Below are 21,005 nucleotides of genomic sequence, written 5' to 3'. Positions count from 1 at the left end.
TACCCTAACATTATTCAAAGTAACAAGTTGCTTTAATAATAATAAATCACTGAAATGACAAGATTTACTTTTGGTTGAAGTACTTCTTACGTATTAAACTTTTTTTAAAGCGCTGATAAAAGGGGCAGTTTTTGTTTAGAACATTTATTAAAGGTGCATGCATGAGCTTGATACTTCAAACATAAATAGGTGTCGTAATATAGTTAAAATGTATTTTTATTTTAGTTGCTTATAATAGATAGCCTTTCGAGAAAATTATGCTAATGAATGTTATATCAACATTTTGTATTTTTCAGCGAAGGTGTCGGAACCAAGAGAACTGACGGAATCCGATCGGGAACGAATAAAAAACATTGAAAGCAAGTGGATAGCATTTCTTCTACAAGTTTCAACGGCACAATATTATTCATTAATTATTCATTTAACTTAACTTCTAACAGTACTTTTTACTCTTTTACATCAAAACCTATATATTTTGACCCAGTTTGGCATTATTGAAGCTTTTCATCAAACCTAGAAGTACCGCAATGATATTTCATATATGTACAACATATATACCTTTCAGAATTAGCAATACAATTTAACAATGTTAATCGTCAGACTTAGAAGCGTTAATTTTGGACTTACTATGGGAATCTAGAAACAAAAATATATGATGTAAGAGATCATTTCAAATTATTTTCCTCACCTGGACTATTTTTAAAAATCTTTACTTAGCATTAAAGTAAAGGCTATAAGAAATATAACCAGTATCTCCTGAGGAAGTACATATGTATTACATTTTTTTTATTTCAATGAAATATTTCAAGAAATGGATTTCGTATTACAATAAGTTTAGATTTACCACAGCGTTTCCACCTGTCAGTTCGTTATCAGGAAGTTCATATGACAAAGACGTTCAGGACGCTGCTGCTCAGTTCTAGTGTAATAAGTTACATCACATCAATGGTGATACTACAGACTATTCGGAGCTGTGTAAAGATGAAATAGACATTTATATTAATGTATCTGATTTGGTAGATTTTGAAATAACGCAGCCAGTTTCAAGCAAAGAAGACCCTCCAACAATTCTTAAAGGACATTTATCTGTTCTGTCGTCTGTCGTCTTTAAGTCACGTACAATGTAGAACCTATTTGCTGATTAAAAACAGAACACAAATCGTAAAGATAACATTTACTATGCATACATATTCAACTAACAAACAAGCTGTAGGGCTTTCAAAAATAACATATTATAACAACATACTAATATACATCATCAGGTTTTGCCATGTTAAAAACGTCATTTATGTCATACATATCAGTTTTTAAATGTTAAACGTCATATCAAAATATATGTTAATCAAAATGTTAAATGTTATACAAATATTACAGTTACATGTTACTGACTAAAATATGTTATATTGTCGTCCATGAATTGATTCACATTCCATCGATCCAGAGTTATAACTGCTTCTTCTGGGGCAAATGGTTGCTCAAAACCAGAACAACAGGTGGTTTGAACACTTTTTTCTCCGGAACGTACTTAGTGCTTATGGCATAGCCATTCTTCGATTGTTCTAAGATTTTCAAATTGTCTTTTGGGGTTGGGGTCTCATCATCCTCGTTCAGTCTTATCTTTGCCCACTTCAAATATCACTAATGGTTCCTTATTGTACAAGTACATATTGTTTTTAAAATTAGTCATTGAATATGATTCCCGAGTTTCTGGTCAGTAAACTTTTTGCCAGAGTCGACTTTCCTTTGTTACCTCTAGGATCAACTATCCAGAAGACCTCTAGTCTCATGGATAACGAGACCTTCTGTCCTTAGCTCGTGCATGCATTTTGTCAAATGCGGCTGCAAAACGAAGTGTTGTACTGCTAGGTGCAAATGTTACCTGTTTGGACAGGTGTGCATGTTTGAATGTGCATGCGAGGCTACCGAATGTAGAAATCCGAATGGCAATGAGGACAATTAAGCTATGAATAACAATTGATATCTATAACTGTATTATGTATTATATATATAAACAACAAGAGCTAGACTGAACTGCGGTTTGTTTGAGTTGTTTGTTTCCATGAATTTTATGTGTTATGTATTCAGCATACAGTATTATGTCATATTTGAAGAAGTAAATAAGTTACATATTCATTCATACTTCTAATATTTTTATGCATGCAACAGTTACCAGCTGAACTTAGAATTTTATGAAACTGTTAAGAGTCATTTCATTGGTTTACTCGAGATATATGTGTAATGAATGAAATTGTTTTAAATGCATATCTTATAAATTGTTCACATGGTAATTAATATTCATGAGTATGCAAATGAGCTGATAAACGCTTAAATAACATAATTCAAGAACAATAATAAAAACAAAACATCTAAATATCTAAAATATGGTTCATATGTGAGAAATTTTAATATTGTAAGTTTTTGATTTTTTTTTTTTTTTTTTGTTCTCAGTATTTAATTTACCCCACCCACATTTGACAGCACTTAATATTAAAAATTAATAAATGATACTATAAATATAGATATTTTAATATACAGTTACGTTCCAAACGTAATTCTGTATGTTTTAGCCATTTATAAATAGAAATATTGAAGGTTTGATCCTTGCATCATATGAAAATGATATTTTTTACGAATTATTTACCCCGTTTTAAGATTTCATAAATATTCATAAAGTATGTTTGTGCGAACATTTGCATAAAGTGTTTGAAAATAAATGTACAAAGCTATAGCTTCAATGTGATACCATTATTGTTGTTCTACACCGATAAATGACCAAGATATAAGGTATTTTATATGACATACATGAAAAAAAATGCACAGAATGACTTTTGACTTCGTTCATTTCACTAAAAAGGGCCTCTCAAGGGCGACAACCGGGCAAGTCTTTCTTGTGACACCTAATAGATAACCTTTAAGGTGGTAGTCGTCCATCTTCAGAGAATGCCTATGCAAGTCACAATTTTGATAGGTCTAGGCACACACTATCATGGAGTGTTTACAGTTTTATAATATTCTTTATTTAGGAATACAGGGGCCTCCGTGGCCGAGTGGTTAAAGTCGCTGACTTCAAATCACTTGCCCCTCATCGATGTGGGTTCGAGCCTCACTCGGGGCGTTGAATTCTTCATGTGAGGAAGCTATCCAGCTGGCTTACGGAAGGTCGGTGGTTCTACTCAGGTGCCCGCTCGTGATGAAATAATGCACGGAGGGGCACCTGGGGTCTGCCTCCACCATTAAAGCTGGAAAGTTGCCATATGACCTAAAATTGTGTCGGTGCGACGTTAAACCCAACAAAATAAATAAATAAATAAAATATTTAGGAACACAAAACTATCCAAACTTATGTACAAAATGTTAATGTAAATCAATAAGCATCGCATCAAACATGTATACAAATTTGTATAAAATAATCGTGTAATATTTTAATTATATACACATCCGCGTAGGAGGCATTTCAACAAGGAGATGGGAGTCCTATTATCATGGGGACTTGTGAGGACATAAATATGAGTCTAGAAGTATTGGTACAAACCTATAATACGATTAAGTTTACCACTGATTTTAAAGCTGTTTGCCTTCAGAAGTTGGAGAAAAAATGAGTCTCATCAAAATGCCTTACATTACTTTATTCACGAATGATTAATCAACGTAAACTATTTTTGGTAAATTTCCTTTAAAATGTTTTAGTTTCGAGATGTTACCCCGCAAAGTAAAAATTTGTTAGCCATTTTCTCCAAACAATATCGATTTTAAGCAATTGAATATTTTGACAAAGATCTGAGGATGAGCAGCTTTAAAGGCACAGAGCATTCTATATCAAACAAAAAAGCATATTTGTATAAGTTTTGATTCAGAAAAAAACATAGAAAGTTAATACAATTTACCCAGATGTTCAGTGTTATATCAGCCTTCAGTGTTGGGCCATAATTCACTGTGGTCAGTTAGCTTGTCAGTGATAATGAGATAACATGCTGGGCAGCAAACCACAGATATTTTCTGAATCTGGCCATGATTCGTTAGAATGAGCATACACAATTAAAACCGTCATGATTGCAAAACACCAGATTATACTATATCATACACAAACCTGATTAACCACTCACTGCTGTGTGTTCGAAACCTCAATTTGGTTGGTCAAGAAGCTACGAAATGTTGATTTGTCTAACCAGGTGCCTGCACATGATGAAATGATTCCCATAAGAACGGCACCCTGAGGGTCATACACCGAAAGTCGACATATGACCGATAATTGTGTGGGTGTGTCCATTAAACAAGAGGATCAAAATGACTTTATATCGCTCACGTGTTAACCTTGGCCTTGTATTTATCAAGATAAACATTCGGACCAAGTTTCATGAAGACTGGGTCATGCATGTGGCACCTAAAGCGTTAACAAGATTTTCCTTTGATTTAAGTGATGACCTAGTTTTTGATCCCGCATGACCAAATTTCAAACTTGGCCTTGGAATCATCAAGATAAACATTCTTTACGTTACTAAGTTTCATGAAGATAGGGTCATAAATATGGCCTTTAGAGTGTTAACAAGCTTTTCCCTTGATTTTAGTGGGTGACCTAGTTTTTGGACTCCACATAAACCAGTTTAGAACTTGGCCTAGGAATTATCTAGATAAACATTCTGGCCAAGTTTCATAAAGATAGTGTTATAACGGTGGCAACAAGAGTGATAAAAATCTTTTCCTTTGATTGACCTAGTTTGACCCCAAAATGGGGATGAAGAAGTTCATGGAGTATCTTGATATTTCAAGAAAGCATGGAACTAGTAGAAGAGCAGATTTAGCAGCTGCATTTTGTATAAACTCACAACAGCTTGACCTCTTGTTTGGTTACTGCTGACGTGGATGCATCCTATCTTTTGTTCTTCGTTGTTAGAGAGCGTCAGTTAACAAACTGATATCCCTGTAACTCTGGCGTCAACGTTGATGAGAACTTATGTCCCAACTGTATGTTTGGAAAATGAACAATTACGACACAGGACCTATAATTTCTAACAAATGCCAGATACTAAATGACACCAAATTGTAAAAGTAACTCTAAATATGCAATGCCATTTAGTTTTTTTTTATATGTATCTATGTTAAATACATTTGATGAAGATTGTAATCATTTAAAGTTAGTATGCAGTTATAAAGTATGTCAGTAAAAGATTCGCGAATACTAATAATATACAGAAAAAATATATTGCAATATTTTGACGATTGATAATTTCGTATATTAATACAATATATGAATGGTGTGTGTTAAAAATGTACAACTCAAAGTCACTCTGTAAATGCATAACATTTTATCCTATCATGGGTTAGCACCTTCAATTTTTTACAGTCATTAGCTACATTGACTACAATTTCGATTTTATTATCAGTGTTGAAAGTTAAATAAAATCTTGCAAAAACTGACCTATCTAATACATTTACTTATAATTGTTTGCTTGTATTTTTTAACTAGAACAGTAGAGGAACTAAAGTGTTTTGGGTTTGTGTTGTTTTTGTTTTTGGGGGTTGGGAGGGGCGTTAACGTCACATCAACATAAGTCTGGGTCACATGGTGACTTCCTAGCTTTAATAATAGAGGAAAACCCATAGGGCGTCATTTCATCGTATTACCACTGACCTTCATTAAACCAGCACATGCAGAATTTTGCATCCTAAATCAGGTTTGAACCCACATCCGTATTGACCGAGAGAACATGGAAACAAATGTCTACGTGCTTTCTTTCTAACGTTAATATCCTGCTTTGAAACCTCTTTGATTTGATATGTAAAACAAATGGCAGTATATTTATCCTACATCCTACAATGTGTGCATTCGTTTATTCACATACCACAATGGTCGTAAATGACCAGATACAAAGGCTATGGTTGAATGCATTTTTACTCGTTGCCAGCTGATAGGCGTTTTAGCTTATTTTGTATTGTCAATAATAATAGTAGATTCATGCACTGCTTGAATGCAATAGGTATTGTAACACAAGAAATACTCTATTTGAAAGAGCCAGAGTTACATTTCTGCACCTACATGTATTTCTATGAACTTGTGTAATAATGGTCAAATGAAATTGAATTTTACTGATTATCATTTTGTAAGAGTTTTAGCCAAACCCTGTTTCTTAATACTTCAGAGATGGTTATTTCATATGTATAATTATGTCTATTTGTTCTATAGATTAAAACATTTTTCATTACATTTGACTATTAAGTGCTTATTTACTCCTATTATCTGACCGCGGCAAAGATATGTTATCATCTTGCCATATATGTAGTACTATATATCGCATATATTTCAAAATTTAGTCACTGCAATTCTTAACATGGCTATTGGGATCTATTTTTTTACCTTTTCTATTATATTGCTTTAAAGCTGAACATTTTTTATATTTAAATTATAAAACTCAGTAGGACTTATTTGATATCAAAATGATGCTTGTAATTTATATGTGAATATACGACTTGGATTTTGATACATGTTGTTTGATTCCAATATTTTAATTAACATCTGATTTTTCATCTTTATGAAAAATCGTATTTCAATTCTTTAATCAGTGAAACGTAAATTCTACCCTTAAGGTAATTATCTCACCTATGATTGACATTTCCTACTTTTGACTTTGCTAAGTTTGACATCCTGTACTAGAGAAATGATTATCACTTTGATTATCACTTAACAATATGGCTTTATTATTCTGGCTTGTTACCTTGTGTTTTTGGACAAAAACGCCCTTGAAAAGTCTTGAACATATAAACCCCAATTTGCCCCAGCAAGTTTGATTCATATGCTGGATTTAAATAAAATTGTGCAAATGGTTTAAAGGGTTTTGTCTGGCTTATTTTTCCTGGTAAGGGTAACCGCTTGTTGCTGCATCGCGGCTGTTTACAAAACATCAATTAGTACTTTCTTATCAGTTTCATACATACAAGTTGTGGTTAAGATAATTTGAATTTTAAGATTTCTTCTTCAAACAAATGGAATATGCCCAGTATCACTTTATATTCCGGTTAGCGTCTTAGATGAGTTTAATCTTAAAGGCACTGGCGTCCAGATTGTTCGACAACAACAAAAATATTTTTTCAAATATATGGAAATAAATGCTATATTTCATAAGAATGCTTTAAAACTTGATTACTGACAGACTATATGTTGCGGAAACCATGAGAAATAGTAGTTTTTACTACTATTTACGATGAAAGTCGCAAAGCGTTTGTAGCGCTTTACTCCAGGTTAATATTCTCGATTATAAATATCGATATTTATCGCGCATTAAACACTGAATCCTCCACATACTCCTGGTAGCGACAGCAGAAAATTATTCTATTGCCGCGGCGGTCTGTGTTCGATTCCCGACGCGGTCATCTTCGTTTTTCTTTATTTGACATTTTAGAAACAGTTTAGTAACAAAAACTCATATTCTAATGTTCATTATATGACTACTCTTCAATTTGAAAGAAAGATAATTTGAAGCCAAAATCTGGAGGTCAGTCCCTTTAAAGCTGTTTGCTTAAATGAATAATCGGCTCTAGAATATAATGTTATTGCGGTACGGGTATGAACACAATGTTTGATGAAGAAATCTCAAGGTATAACAAAGAAATATGATAAATTAATATATATGTGAAAACAAAAAACGACATGAGAAGTGTATCTGTGATATAAAAATATAAAAAAAAATTATATTATTGTAGCACTACATGTATCTGTGATAATAGTTTAATGTAATACTAATTGTAAAATGCCATGGTACATTCTGTGTTTGTTTATATTTTATGGTTTATTATTTGTATATATGTGGATGAGACTATAATAAAGAATAAAATTTTGAAATTTATAATATTGTTTTCATGGTTTTCTAATTACCGTTTTATCTTTTACAGGTGAGTGTGAGTTTTATTTCGATGATCAATTTGCTTTCATTTTTTGCAGTAATTATTAATATAGTTAATGAATATCTATTCCTTCTTATAGTTTGATCGCAACCAATATGATTAAGTGCGACTACATTTATCAGCATCAAAATTAGTGCTAAAATATGAAAAATAAGGATCTCAGCTTTTCGATAAGCTATGAGTTATATACTCAGTAAATCAACATTCGATCGTGTCCTCTAAAATCAAAATGACATATTCTGATTCTCACAGAATTTTTAACATTTTCTCAACCATATCAAGTCCTCCCTCAGCCCAGGGCACCGAGAAAATATTAGAGGCAATAAAAACATCATCTGTGTCAGAAGGCTTCAACATTTTCGTCTCGACCGCACCCCATCTGTATCCCGGATTCCATTCATACCAGGCTGCTCCGTACGGATAACTTGTCCAAAGGGCCATGACCTGTTAGACAGAACGAAACGGAAAATAAAGGGAATGTAAATCTAGTGGTTTGGGTGTCAGTCACTCAGCCCATGTATCTTGAGTTCGAACCCTGCTGTAGCCACAAGTGCACATCATAATTATAGGCCAATACTGATTTCTCAAGATAAGCGTAGAACCTCCATCACAGCCAAAATAAAATAATATTAGTATAAAGGAAAAGAATAATTAAAACGCATTGCTCTTGGCCTTCGGTTATTCATTGCAAAGTTTCAAATACATGCAGGTCAAACGTCATAATATTAGAAATCTTGTAAAATCCCATATTCATCAACATTCAGAGTTTGAAACTGTCATCGCGCCATGCAAAATGCCAAACACACGTTATATTCCAAATGGTTAATTTCAGGCACCAATTGCACCATGCTTTTTTTTGCCAACGACGAGTTTACAGAAGACCGATGTACTATGCTGCTTAAAGGCACTGACCTCCAGATTTGTCTAAAAATAATCTTTCTTTCAAATTGAAGTTTGGTCATATTATGAACAATAGAATATGAGTTTTTGTTTCTAAAATATCTTTAAAATTCCAAATCAAGAAAAAAAGATGACCGCGTCGGGAATCGAACCCCTGACCTCCACGGCAATAAAGACATTTACCCTGCGTCGTAACCAATAGCGCTATAGCTGAAGTAGTAAAAGAAATGTCTACAAAATATAGATATTTATAATCGAGACAGTTTACCTGGAGTAAAAGCATGGCAAACGCTTTTCGATTTTCATCGTAAAAAGTAGTAAAAACAGCAAAGTCTCATGTGTTTCCGTAACATAAAGTTTGTCAGTAATTAAGTTTTAAAGCCTTCTTAAGAAATATAGCATTTATTTCAAGATATCTAAAAAAATATTATTTTTTTTTGTTGTCGAACGATCTGGAGGCCAGTCGCTTTAATGCCAAATGGCGAATACTAAATGCTTTATATTAAATGTCAAATATTTGATGCCAATTGCCAAATGAAAAATGTTACTCAAATTCTTCAACCAGAGGTAAATGACATTTTCTCTTAAACTTGTGAAAATAGATTCCAATTATTTGAAGACATATAATGTTCAACCAGCCTGATTTGAACATGTAAATATTGGATTGGCAATATTTAGTCTCAAACTTTAAGTAATTTGTTCTTAAAAGAGACAAGATTCTGTAGCATTCGACATTCGATGTTTAATGTTTAGTATTCGCAATTAACATTTGGCCTTACGTATTTCGCATTTAGCAACAGTTACTGATAATTAGCATCATCGGCCTTCCGTGAAATGTGAAATGCGTTTTTCTTTCCTTAATGAAAAGCTCAGAATATTATAATTTTGTAAAAATGAAGGAATCATTCTTCTAATGTTTATTGGCCTTCGATACATATTTTTCTCTTCTCAAATGTTCCAAAACGTTTTCGATGGAAACGTATGGTCATTTGTTCGCATGACCGGTAGAACTTGTTATTACTTCATATCAGTCTAGTAGAATAAATATTTCTTCTAATATTGAAAGTCATTTTCATTTACAATAGCAGCTAGTCATATAGAGATACAGATCCTTAAGTATTTGAAAACTAGTATTTTAAACATACTTTTGTTCATTTATTGTTTGGCAATTAGTGTACGGTAGAATATTTGATTGAATACAGTCGTTCGGTATTAACTACTTGACATTTAGCAATTAGCAAGGCGTATCGGCGTTCCATAACTTAGACTTTAAATGCTGAACTTTAATTCCGTTCTTTCAATGTTAACTGTATTGTTAAAGCTGCCCTAATTGTGATAGATGTGTACATAGACGTGTCTGGAATGTACGTTGATGAATACAAGTCCTGATGCTACTGGAACTAGCATCCAGTTTCTTTTTAATTTTGTACGATGGCGTGTGTGTATTCTACGAGTAATAAAATATAAACAGGTGTCGTCAATTATAGATCATATTACTGAGCGACGTTTCGTTAATGTTTTACATACATCTTGTGGTTTATTAGTTATTTTTCAAATGCTTAACCATAAATTCACATGGAATTTTATATTTTCTTAAACAGTAAATATTTAAATACACATTTCAAAGCAAACTGCAAAGAAAACAAATCAGGATCAGACTCAAACATGATTGAACCCTAATACTTACTGCTGATTTGGGCTGAGGTACATCGTCAACTGTCAAATTGAAGATCTCGGCATACAATTTTCTGGCTAGGTAGACGCTTGTATTAGACATTGCGATAGACATGTCCCCGGTATCGGTAGATGGTAGAAAATCTCCGTTCCTTACTATTTCTTCCCAAAAGGGCATATCTTCAAAATGAAAATATCATATTCAGCCTAATTTGCGTGTGATACGGAATTCATGGGAAATTTTAATATCATACAGAGACTGATGGATTCCATTTGTACTTTATAATTAACCCTATATCTCATACCTAAATGAAAATTACTCAGACCGAAAATCAATCTTATATTCACAATTTTGTTTACTTTTTCAATCAGGTTGTTTCAACTCGTCGAGCTTTTGTTTCTATGTTCAGCGCAACAACTAACGCTCTCCAGGAATAACATCCGGTAAAATGCATGCATCCCATATGACTGTGAGCTGACAAAAGTACAGTCAATTTCTATGTTTTAGGATCAAGAGATTTCATAACAATGGATCTTAAATGACTGCAAATTGTCATATTCACAGGTTAAAACGTAATGTTTCTCTGTAAACTGGAAGTTTACTTACAGGTCGTCTCCTTTGGTATATGTTTTGCCTGTACTAGATCTTTGACTGTAACTTATGTTTCAAGGTTAACAAGTCCGATGTGCAATTTTTTTTTTCCGTTTGGGTGTTGTCGAAATGGCTTTCGCGTAATCGAGTTTACATATTATAGAATACATGCACTCACACATGTCAGTATATGAGGGATTTAGCACTGCTTTAGCCGTTGATTTGGACTCGGCATAGTCATATGTTTGTCTGAGAGGCGTCGTTGATACAGCAAATGGCGCTGCAAGACTCAAGTTTCTCCACCACGCATCATCATATCCAAAATACATCTTAGCTCCTGGACTATCCTGCAAATATACTAAACTTAAAAGATATGCCTCAATGTCATCTGTGATTCTTTAAGGACCATACTGACAATATATACAAATATATACTGACCTTGAAAAATAGCTCCTGGGCTATTTATCATATATAATTAACTAAAAAGATATGTCGTGATTCAATTTATTATTCCATAATGACCAAAATAACAGCTTATTGGCTATCCTGCAAATACACTGAACTTGAAAATTAATTCACAATTCGTGATTCCATAATGACCACAACACAGCTCCTGTGCTTTCCAACAAATATACTTAACTTAAAAGATTTGTCAAAATTCAATTTGTGTTTCCATAATGACCAAAATAACAGCTCCTGTGCTATCCTTTACATATCCTAACTCAAAAGATATGTCACAATTCATAGTGACCAAACCTCTGCTCTAAAGATATTGTAATTCCATAATGACCAACCACAGCTCCTGGGCTATCCTGCGAATATATTAAACTTAAATATGTGATTCCATAATGACCAAAAATAAAAAATATTTTTGTGTAATTATTTTGAAATTGGGCCTGTTTCTACTAAATAGGCCTATATAAAAAGTGGCAATGCTATCTGGCGGCTGTGGTTTTGACGATCACAATAACTTGAAAGATGGTAATCAAAATTAATGTATATTTATGTGAAAGCATTTCAAAATCGGGCAATCAATATCTAATGTACATATTTTTTAAATTTCAAAAATATTCACTCAGGGAAATGTGGCTACGCCCTTCACAGACATGTGTTTTGCGGATCAACCAAGAAGCACTTGCGTGAAATAATTTTGAAATTGGGTGAGCAGTTTTTGACAAGAAGAGTTTTAATGTTCCAGATGCTTAACTCAATGGGCAATAGTGAATATGCCTTCCACGTTTTAGACGAACGTAAAATATCAAAATCTTGGTAGAGGGTCATACACTAAATATTCCATTTGAACACATTTGAAGAGCCAACAAATAGTTATGCAAAATTTCGTGACTTTCTTTGATGGCGTTTAAGACAAAATAAAAGTACGACGGAAGACGGACAGTGATTTATCATAATAATTCACACTGAACACATTGTCACTGCTCGGTGTACTATTATAGCATAACTAAAATGAACGAATCTGCAAATAAACCCGTGCTACTTCTAAATGTTTGATTTCATCTCGACTACATCTGAAACAGAGTTGCTAAATTCTTACCGGTAAACATCTTAATGTGCCCGTATTTCTATTATACCAGCAGGCCTATACAGACAATTTGTACATCAGTACTTATTTCAGCAAGTCTTATATCTAGAACAGACTGGAAATAATTCTCTGGTCTGAACATCACAGATATAAACCATATTCTAACAGGGCCCGATTTGATTGCTAATTAAACAAAGAAGAAGGTCAAACTCTATATAGTCTGCGTTGAGGCAGTTCTGCACCTTCAGATCAAAACTTTTTCTACAGCGTAGAATTTGGTTAAACCCTGATTTTTTTCAAAACTTCAGAATATAGCTAGAAAATTAAGCTAATAAAAAAGATAGGGTCACGTGCTTGTTTGTTTTTTTTTTTAATTTTTTTGCTAGACTGATTTGAAAAATCTGGTCCTCAGGCAGTTTTTCATAATGGGAGTTTATGGGAAAATCACAACTTCCATAACATTTTCGTGAATAGAAATTTTTCTACAATGTAAAATTAATTGAAACTTCTTACAGTCGTAAATAAGTATATGGTCTATAATGTCGTGAAATAAAATGTAACGGTCCGTCTGCTTATATAAGAGACATCTGACTATGCTTAAAGGGAACCGCACTTTTCAAGCTAATTTTAAGACATTTTTTTAGAATTATTTAACGTGTCAGATATTTAACTTTAGAAAGATAGTAACAGTGCCACTTCTCACGGGTTACTATTAATTCAAAAATTGATTTTTATTTCAGTACGCCTAATCCAGGCTTTATTCTGCGTTGTCCGGATAAATGACTTTACGCCATCACATCCGGCTTATCAAACGTGAAGAACTACCTTAAACAACAGTTGCCGCACAGACCGGTCAGAGAATATTATGACGTCAATTATGACGTCAATTTTTCACATGACGCCCGGTTCATCACTACTCAGATAAATAAATTATTAAAACATTTTAAAGAGCAAGTAGGAATGAAAATAGTCAATGTCTTCGTGTGGTTTATTGTTCAGATGCAGGTATTTAATCACTTCGGCTCATGACCTCGCGGTTCATTTCCAGCGCATCTGATTTCTGACTGATAAATCACTCGAAGGCCTTGATTATTTGATAAATTAAATCTACATGTTATGGTTCACCAAACGTAATGTAATGACTATGACCCCAAAAATGTAAATCAAATATCTTTACAAAGGGCTATAAATGTAATTTTTTGACAACGGTCCATAAAGTGTTATTATGTCTAAGCATACTATACCCTAACAGCGTTGTCGAGCATATCCTTCACCGTGTCTTCCTTCAGACCCTTCCAATCTAGGTGTTGTAACGCTAGTTTAGGAATTGCCAGTACAACCTTTCTGGCACATGCACGCTTTGTCGATGCAGACTGTAATAAAGACTGTTAGTAAACACACTCACCTCCGCTCCGTAACAGCTATGTAACTGGGTAGGTGATTTTCAGTTTCGAGGTAAATGTTACTTCAGCTTTTGATCTAATTATTCCAAAACAATACAGGTTATCAACTGACCAAAGGCAACATACGCCTCGCCTGGGGATCGAACTCACGACTCCGCGATCCGTAGATCTGCGCTATCCCTATTGAGCTAAGCGGTTGGGCTCTTTTGAATCCGTAATCGATTTAAAAAGCAATAAGGACCATCTAGTGACCAATGGCTATCATAGTTTGATGTCAGACTTCAGGTCGTGTGTATTACATTTCAGTCTTGGATGCCTTTATATCAATTACACTTAAACATTTTTCTACTGGTAATTTCTTTCTAAATCATAATGCATTTTAGAATCTCGTTCACCTGTTTTAAAACGTTAAAATGTTAAAGTTTTAAAGAAAATATCGGGAATACATTAAAGTAATATTTACAATTCTGGGAACTTAAATACAATATAGATGCGTGTGTTCCTTATCATATGTAAATTAAAATGTACATGTAATATCTTAATAGAAGGGGTTCAGCGACACTACATTTTAGGTATAAAACTGTTTAGGGTATAAAACTGGTCAACTGACAAGCCTGTTTATAAAATCCACGATTTGGACAGTCTTTATTTGAAAGTGATCAATATTCCCAGATCAAAATAAAACAGTCATAGTCCAATGGTAAAGGTATGGGTCGTAAAATCAGAGGTAATACCCCACTGGTGACGATGTGCCAGTGGATTCGAGAATAAGTCAGTAAGAATTATGCTGTCTAAAATACAGTCTAAAATAAATTAGAATTAATTAAACAAGATTTAGGATTTCAAACATTACAAAAGACCTTGTCATCCGAGGTCACGCCTGCTTGTGTTTCTGTGGGCTGGAATGTCAGTACGTAATTCCCGTCCTCATTCTTAGATATACTTCGTAGGTGGTGGTTGCGATGAAACCTGTTTCTAAAATAAACACAATGTTGTTATGTATATATGCTTATAACGATCCCAATTTTTATCAATTTACAACCTCACGTTAGTGGAAGATGAAGAGGCGTTGGAGATGGTGGAGCAGATGAGGAAGTGGTGGAGATGGTGGAAAAGATGAGGAGGCGGTGGAGATGGTGGAACAGATGAGAAGGCGGTGGAGATGGAGTACAGAATGAGGAGGCGATGGAGATAGAGGAGAGGATAAGGAGGCGGTGGAGATGGAGGAGAGGATAAGGAGGCGCTGGATATAGAGGAGAGGATAAGGAGACGATGGAGATAGAAGAGAGAATAAGGAGGCAATGGATATGGAGTACAGAATGAAGAGGCGGCGGAGATGGATGAATGAATTAGGAGGCGTGTAGATGGAGTAGATAAGGAGATGGTAAAGATGGAGGAGAGGATAAGGAGGCGGTGGAGATGAAGGAGGGATAAGGAGGCGGTGGAGATGAAGGAGAGGATAAGGAGGCGTTGGAGATAAAGGAGAGGGCAAGGCGGAGGTGAAGATGGAGGAGAGGAAGAAGATGAGGTGGAGATGAAGGAGAGGATGAGAGTCTGGAGAAGGATGATAGGATGAAGATGCGGTGGAGATTGTAGATAGGATTAAGGGGCAGAGGAGATGGAGGAATGAATAAGGAGGCGGTGGAGATGGAGGAGAGAAGTAGGAGTTGGTAAAAATGGAGAACAGGATAAGGAGTAGATGAGAAGGCGGTGGAGATGAAGGAGAGGATGAGGAGGCGGTGGAGATGAAGGAGAGGGCAAGGAGGCGGCGGAGATGAAGGAGAGAAAGATGAGGTGGTGATGAAGAAGGTGAGGTGGCAATGGAGGAGGATAGGATGAAGAGGCGGTGGAGATGGAGGACAGGATGAGGGGGCAGTGGAGATAGATGGGAGAATAAGGAGGCGGCGGAGACTGAAGAGTGAATGAGGACGCGGTGAGATGGAGGAGATTGAGGTGTCCGTGGAGATGGAAGACAGGATGAGGAGGCGGTGACATGGAGGAGAGGATGAGAAGGCGGTGCATATAGATGAGGGGAGGGTGAGATGGAGGAGAGGATGAGGAGGCAGCAGAGATGATGGAGAGGATGAGGAGACAGTATAGATGAAGGAGTAGATGAAGAGGCGGTGGAGAATGATGAGAGTAACGGGAGGCAAAGGAGGTGGTTGAGAGTATGAGGTGGCTGTCGAGATGGAGGAAAGGAAGAAGAGGAGGTCGTGACGGAGAGGAAGGTGAGGAGACAGTGAAGATGGAGGAGATGATGAGAAAGCGGTGATGATGGAAGAGAGGAGGAGGAGGCGGAGCAGAGAGAGGAGAGGTTGAAGTGGCGGCCGAGATGGACGACAGGATGTGGAGGCGGTGAGATGGAGGAGAGGATGAGAAGGCAGTAGAGATGTAGGAGAGGATATGGAAACGGTACAGATGGAGGGGTGGGTGAGGAGGCGATGGAGATGGAGAAGAGTAAGAGGAGACAAATGAGATGACAGAGAGGATGAAGAGGCCGTGGAGATGGAGGAGAGGAAGAAGAGGAGATGGAGATAGTGGAGGTGAGGAGACAAAGAAGATGGAGGAGATGATGAGAAAGCGGTGGAGATGGAAGAGAGGAAGAGGAGGCGGTGTAATTGGAGGAGAGGTTGAGGAGGCGGACGAGATGGAGGAGAGGATGAGGCGACTATGAAGATGGAGGAGAAGATGAGAAGGCGCGGGAGATGTATGACAGAGTAGAAGATGAGGAGCCGGTGGAGATACTTGAGAGAGGAGAGGATGAGTAGGTGGTGGAGAGGAAGAGGTGTGAAAGATGAGGTGGTTGAGATGGATGAGAGAATGAGGAGGTCGTGGTGGTAGAAAAGAGGCTGATGAGGTGATGGAGAGTGAAGAGGAGTTGATGATGGAGGGAGGCGACGGAGATGAGTGGTGAATAGGAGCAGCAGCAGTGGCGGTGGCAGCGATAGTGATATTAACAATAGGAATTTACAATATTTATTTCTCATTCTCTTATCGCATACAGAATCTCATCTGAAAACTGATGTGCAGTAACTAGACATGAATTAATAAAAACAGGCATGAAATCAAATAAGACGAAAAAGATACAAAATGTTGTATCAGTACTGTAACAATAAAATTCCATTATACACTCTTATATGGCAATACTACGGGTACGTTTGAAAAGTGTTGTAAAATGAACGTATTTATTGTAATAACATCTATAGTCTTGGTTGGGTCAGTGGAAAGTGAAGCCAATACAGAACTTAGGTTTGTAATATCTTGACGGATAGAAAATTAGGAAAGATTTTACGATCCAAAGTATCTAAATCTTACGCTGAACTTGCATCCAGGAACTGTTGAACCATAGTCTCTGGAATAGCCTGAAACCCTTGTTGCACGGTTTTCACGGGATTCGGACCTGACGGTAAACTAGGGTCGCTTATAGGTAGCCAGTTTGCGGCACTCAATCCGCTGTGTTCGTTTTTGAACGAGCTCGCGTCTGAAATGTACTGCGCAGTTTCTGTATCCAAGTATTTGGCATCGAAAAGACGTCGGCTATTTTACAAAGAAAAAAAACATATTTTAGTAGTTAATTTCAATAATTCAACAGTAATGCGACTATCAAAACAACAAACGCTAAGTCATGTTGCATTCAAAGAGTACTTTTTACATGACGCTTAGAGTCGAGCCCTCTGACCATGAATACTGACATGCCAGTTAGGCTAAAAACAATTTCTTTGCAAATGTTATACGGTCAGTTTAATGAGATATTCACGATATAGAAGGGGTAAAAGAAGTTTAAGGTATATGGAATCACTGACAACAAGCCCAAAAATAAGCGTACAAACTGAAAATATAACTTATAAAAAGCATTAGAAAATAATTTCGAAGGTCTCCACCAACGACAGCTTTAGGAAACGAATTTTAAATGTCTTGCAAATTTTATGACTGCTAGTTCAAATCCTGCAATAATGGTAGTTTTGTGAAAGGACGTTATTACAGCAATGGTGATACGGAAGTGTTCGTCTTTTCATGAAATGATAAACATTCTTCATGTATAATACTGGAAAATAGTCTATCGAATATAGCATTTGAGGAGTATATAAGCTTTTTAGGCTTTATTTAACTTGATATACAATATAGCATCATTGTTATCACATCGTAACGAGAATATCTGTGAGGTAAAACCTTTGCATTGTCAGCTCTATTCCGTCTAAAGATTTGATTTTTTGCCTGTTCTCCGGGAGTAGCTTTTCATTGCCGCTGTACTCCGATGTGGTAAAGTTATCGAAAACTCCCTGAAAAAAAGAAAAAATATCTAAAGCAAACAATGTGACACTGATTATATCTAGTTTTTGGCTTATTAATTGTTAAACAAGAGGGCCATAGTGACCGTAAATCGCTCAACTGACAACGACTATTTGACAATAAATATATGTATCTCCCCATGGACAATTTTGAAATTAAGGTATGAAATGGTGGCTTCTGGTGCATTCTTGGGTCTAAATTTCGAGAAAATATTTTTCCTTTGCCAAAATAGCTGGGTGCAATTTTAATGAGTATATGTCACTTCTCGGCCAACTGGGAGAGAAGGGCGACCCTTAAACCGGGCCTGTACATTCAGTGTTTATGTTATTCATGATATTTGAAATATTCAATTGATGATACGGAAACTGAAATGATACGGAGATCGACGAAATAGCCTTGGATTGGTACGGATAACGGAACTGTAATGACATATTACCAGCAGAGATGTAGCGGGTAACTAGCAACTCCGTTATTTAATAGCAGTCCTCAGTTGATTGTTTTCAGGATCTTATCAATGTTCAAACCGACCGGATAATAGTAGCTCAGTAGAAAGAACATGCCTACAGATCGTGATCACCGGGAAAAGCTAATGATATTTGTACATAGCTCCTAAAAGGCAATTCGTCTGTTGGAAGTCATTCGTACCCTATACTTAATTCATACTGAGACGTTGAAAGTAACGTAAATGAGACGTTGAAAGTAATGTAAATGAGACGGTGAAAGTAACGTAAGTAACGTAAATGAGACATTGAAAGTACCGTAAATGAGAGGTTGAAAGTAACGTAAGTAACGTAAATGAGACGTCGAAAATAACTTAAAATGAGACTTTAAATGTAACTTAAAGAGAAAAGGTAAAAGCAAGAAATCTTGAAAGAATGATTATGTAAATGTGAATGGAAGGTGAGCAAAGAACGCCTCTTGCTAAATAGGATGAAGGTTAATGATGAATATCTTTAAGTGTATATGCCAGTTTCTATTTTTGGAACATACCAAAGAAGTGTATTGAAATCAATACGCGATTTATCTGGAAGCTTGTAAGGTGCTTTCGTCGGAAGTTCCGAGTATTTGAGGTGCTCCCCACGGAGGTAGTACAGAGTATCACCTCCAACTCCGTAACCTAACACAAAGTCCACCATATTTAGTCCGAGCTCATGCACAGTTCGGTTCAACAAGGGATGCTCTGAAAATTGTGATTAGCCGAGTAATCTCGTGACTGTCTACGGAATTCTCAATAACATTCTGGGTGTATGCAATGTCCGGCGTTAAATAATAAAATCTATTTTAAAACATTTTACAACTGAATAGAATTAGGGAAACTATATACCGTTCAAAACGTAAAATGAAACAACATCTGTGAAAAAAATTTAAAAAATATTCTTCACTATGGGTATTTTTCATTGGAAAAAGTTCACAAAAGTAAATATGAAACAATATTTTTTTTTCATTTGTACCCATCATTGTAAGGATAGAGTATTACAAATATGACTATGATATCAAGTAAGTATATGATAAAATCTGTAATAAGAAAAAAACCGTATTGTGCTGCCTGGTTGTATATTTTGGTTGGTATTTATAAAAAAAGCAGAAAATTATGAAAATGTTCAAAAATCGCTGGCAGTTTCAGCAACAGTGGGTGTGTTCAAAGCAATTTTTCACAAAAATAAACCTGGTGACCTATTATTTTTATTTGTTCATTGTTTTCAGCACACATTTTCCTATCATATATATGAATTTAAAAAAATTCTATGAAAGGAAAAAAATTATCGGAATTCTCTTTAAAAAGTGCCTGTCCTGAAAGCATTTTGTCAGTCTCATTAAAAGAGCCACCTGAGGTAAATAAGATACCAAGATATTTAAATTTACTCACTATTTCTAACTGAATATTCTTATATCTGAAATTGATATTATGGCTTAGCCTTCCCCCTTTTCTAAAAATCATAACTTTTGTCTTTTCTGTATTAACAGTTAGTTTCCATCTATCACAATATTCGGCTAAAACGTTTAAAGATTCTTGCAGATCATGTGCTGGTTTCGCAAATAAAATGATATCATCTGCATATAACAATAATCAAATTTTTATGCTACCAATGTCTATCCTTTCAATGCCTTTCAATAAAAAGGTCTCTTCAATATCATTTAAATATATGCTAAATAGAAAGGGAGATAATCTCTCCCCACCTTCTAACTCCTAGCGAACAGGAGAAACTTTCACTTAACGACTCCATGCTTTTAATTTTGGACTTGACATTATTATACATAGATTTAATAACATTAAGTATATTACCGCGTACACCATATTTAATAAGTTTGAACCAAAGAATATCCCTAACAACAAAATCAAAGGCCTTTTTGAAGTCCACAAATGCGCAAAAAAAAGTGTATCTCCCTTGTCAAAACAATGACTTATTAGTGAATTAAGAATAGATATATTATCCACAGTACTCATTCCTTCTCGAAAACCCGCCTGAGCTTCAATATATATGAAATATTTTTCAGCCCAGCTACTTAACCTTTCGTTTAAAATTCGTGTAAAATGTTTCCCCAATGTACTAAGTAACGTTATGCCTCTATAATTCGCAGGGTCATTGAAATCACCCCCTTTATGTAAAGGAACGATGAAACCTTCTGACCAAGTTTCGGGAAAATAACCTGTCCGTAAACATGTATTAAACAATCGATGAAAATACAAAGTTAATGTGTCTGTTCCGTG

General features: G+C 35.4%; 1 protein-coding gene across 1 annotated transcript; it reads right to left on the bottom strand.

Moving 5' to 3' along the window:
- Positions 1–1,162: 1,162 nt before the first annotated feature.
- LOC123550737 (L-amino-acid oxidase-like) lies at positions 1,163–18,315 on the bottom strand. The gene is made up of 7 exons (XM_053524965.1): positions 18,176–18,315; positions 17,321–17,542; positions 14,866–14,980; positions 13,847–13,975; positions 11,241–11,409; positions 10,484–10,650; positions 1,163–8,340 (listed from the first exon to the last, which is right to left on the bottom strand). The coding sequence occupies exons 1-7, from the start codon at positions 18,181–18,183 to the stop codon at positions 8,143–8,145; spliced, it is 1,008 nt and encodes a 335-aa protein (XP_053380940.1). The 5' UTR covers positions 18,184–18,315; the 3' UTR covers positions 1,163–8,142.
- Positions 18,316–21,005: the final 2,690 nt, after the last annotated feature.

This window comes from Mercenaria mercenaria, chromosome 15, assembly GCF_021730395.1.
Source record: "Mercenaria mercenaria strain notata chromosome 15, MADL_Memer_1, whole genome shotgun sequence".
NCBI lineage: Eukaryota > Metazoa > Mollusca > Bivalvia > Venerida > Veneridae > Mercenaria > Mercenaria mercenaria.
This window is presented reverse-complemented; position numbering and strand designations above follow the sequence as displayed.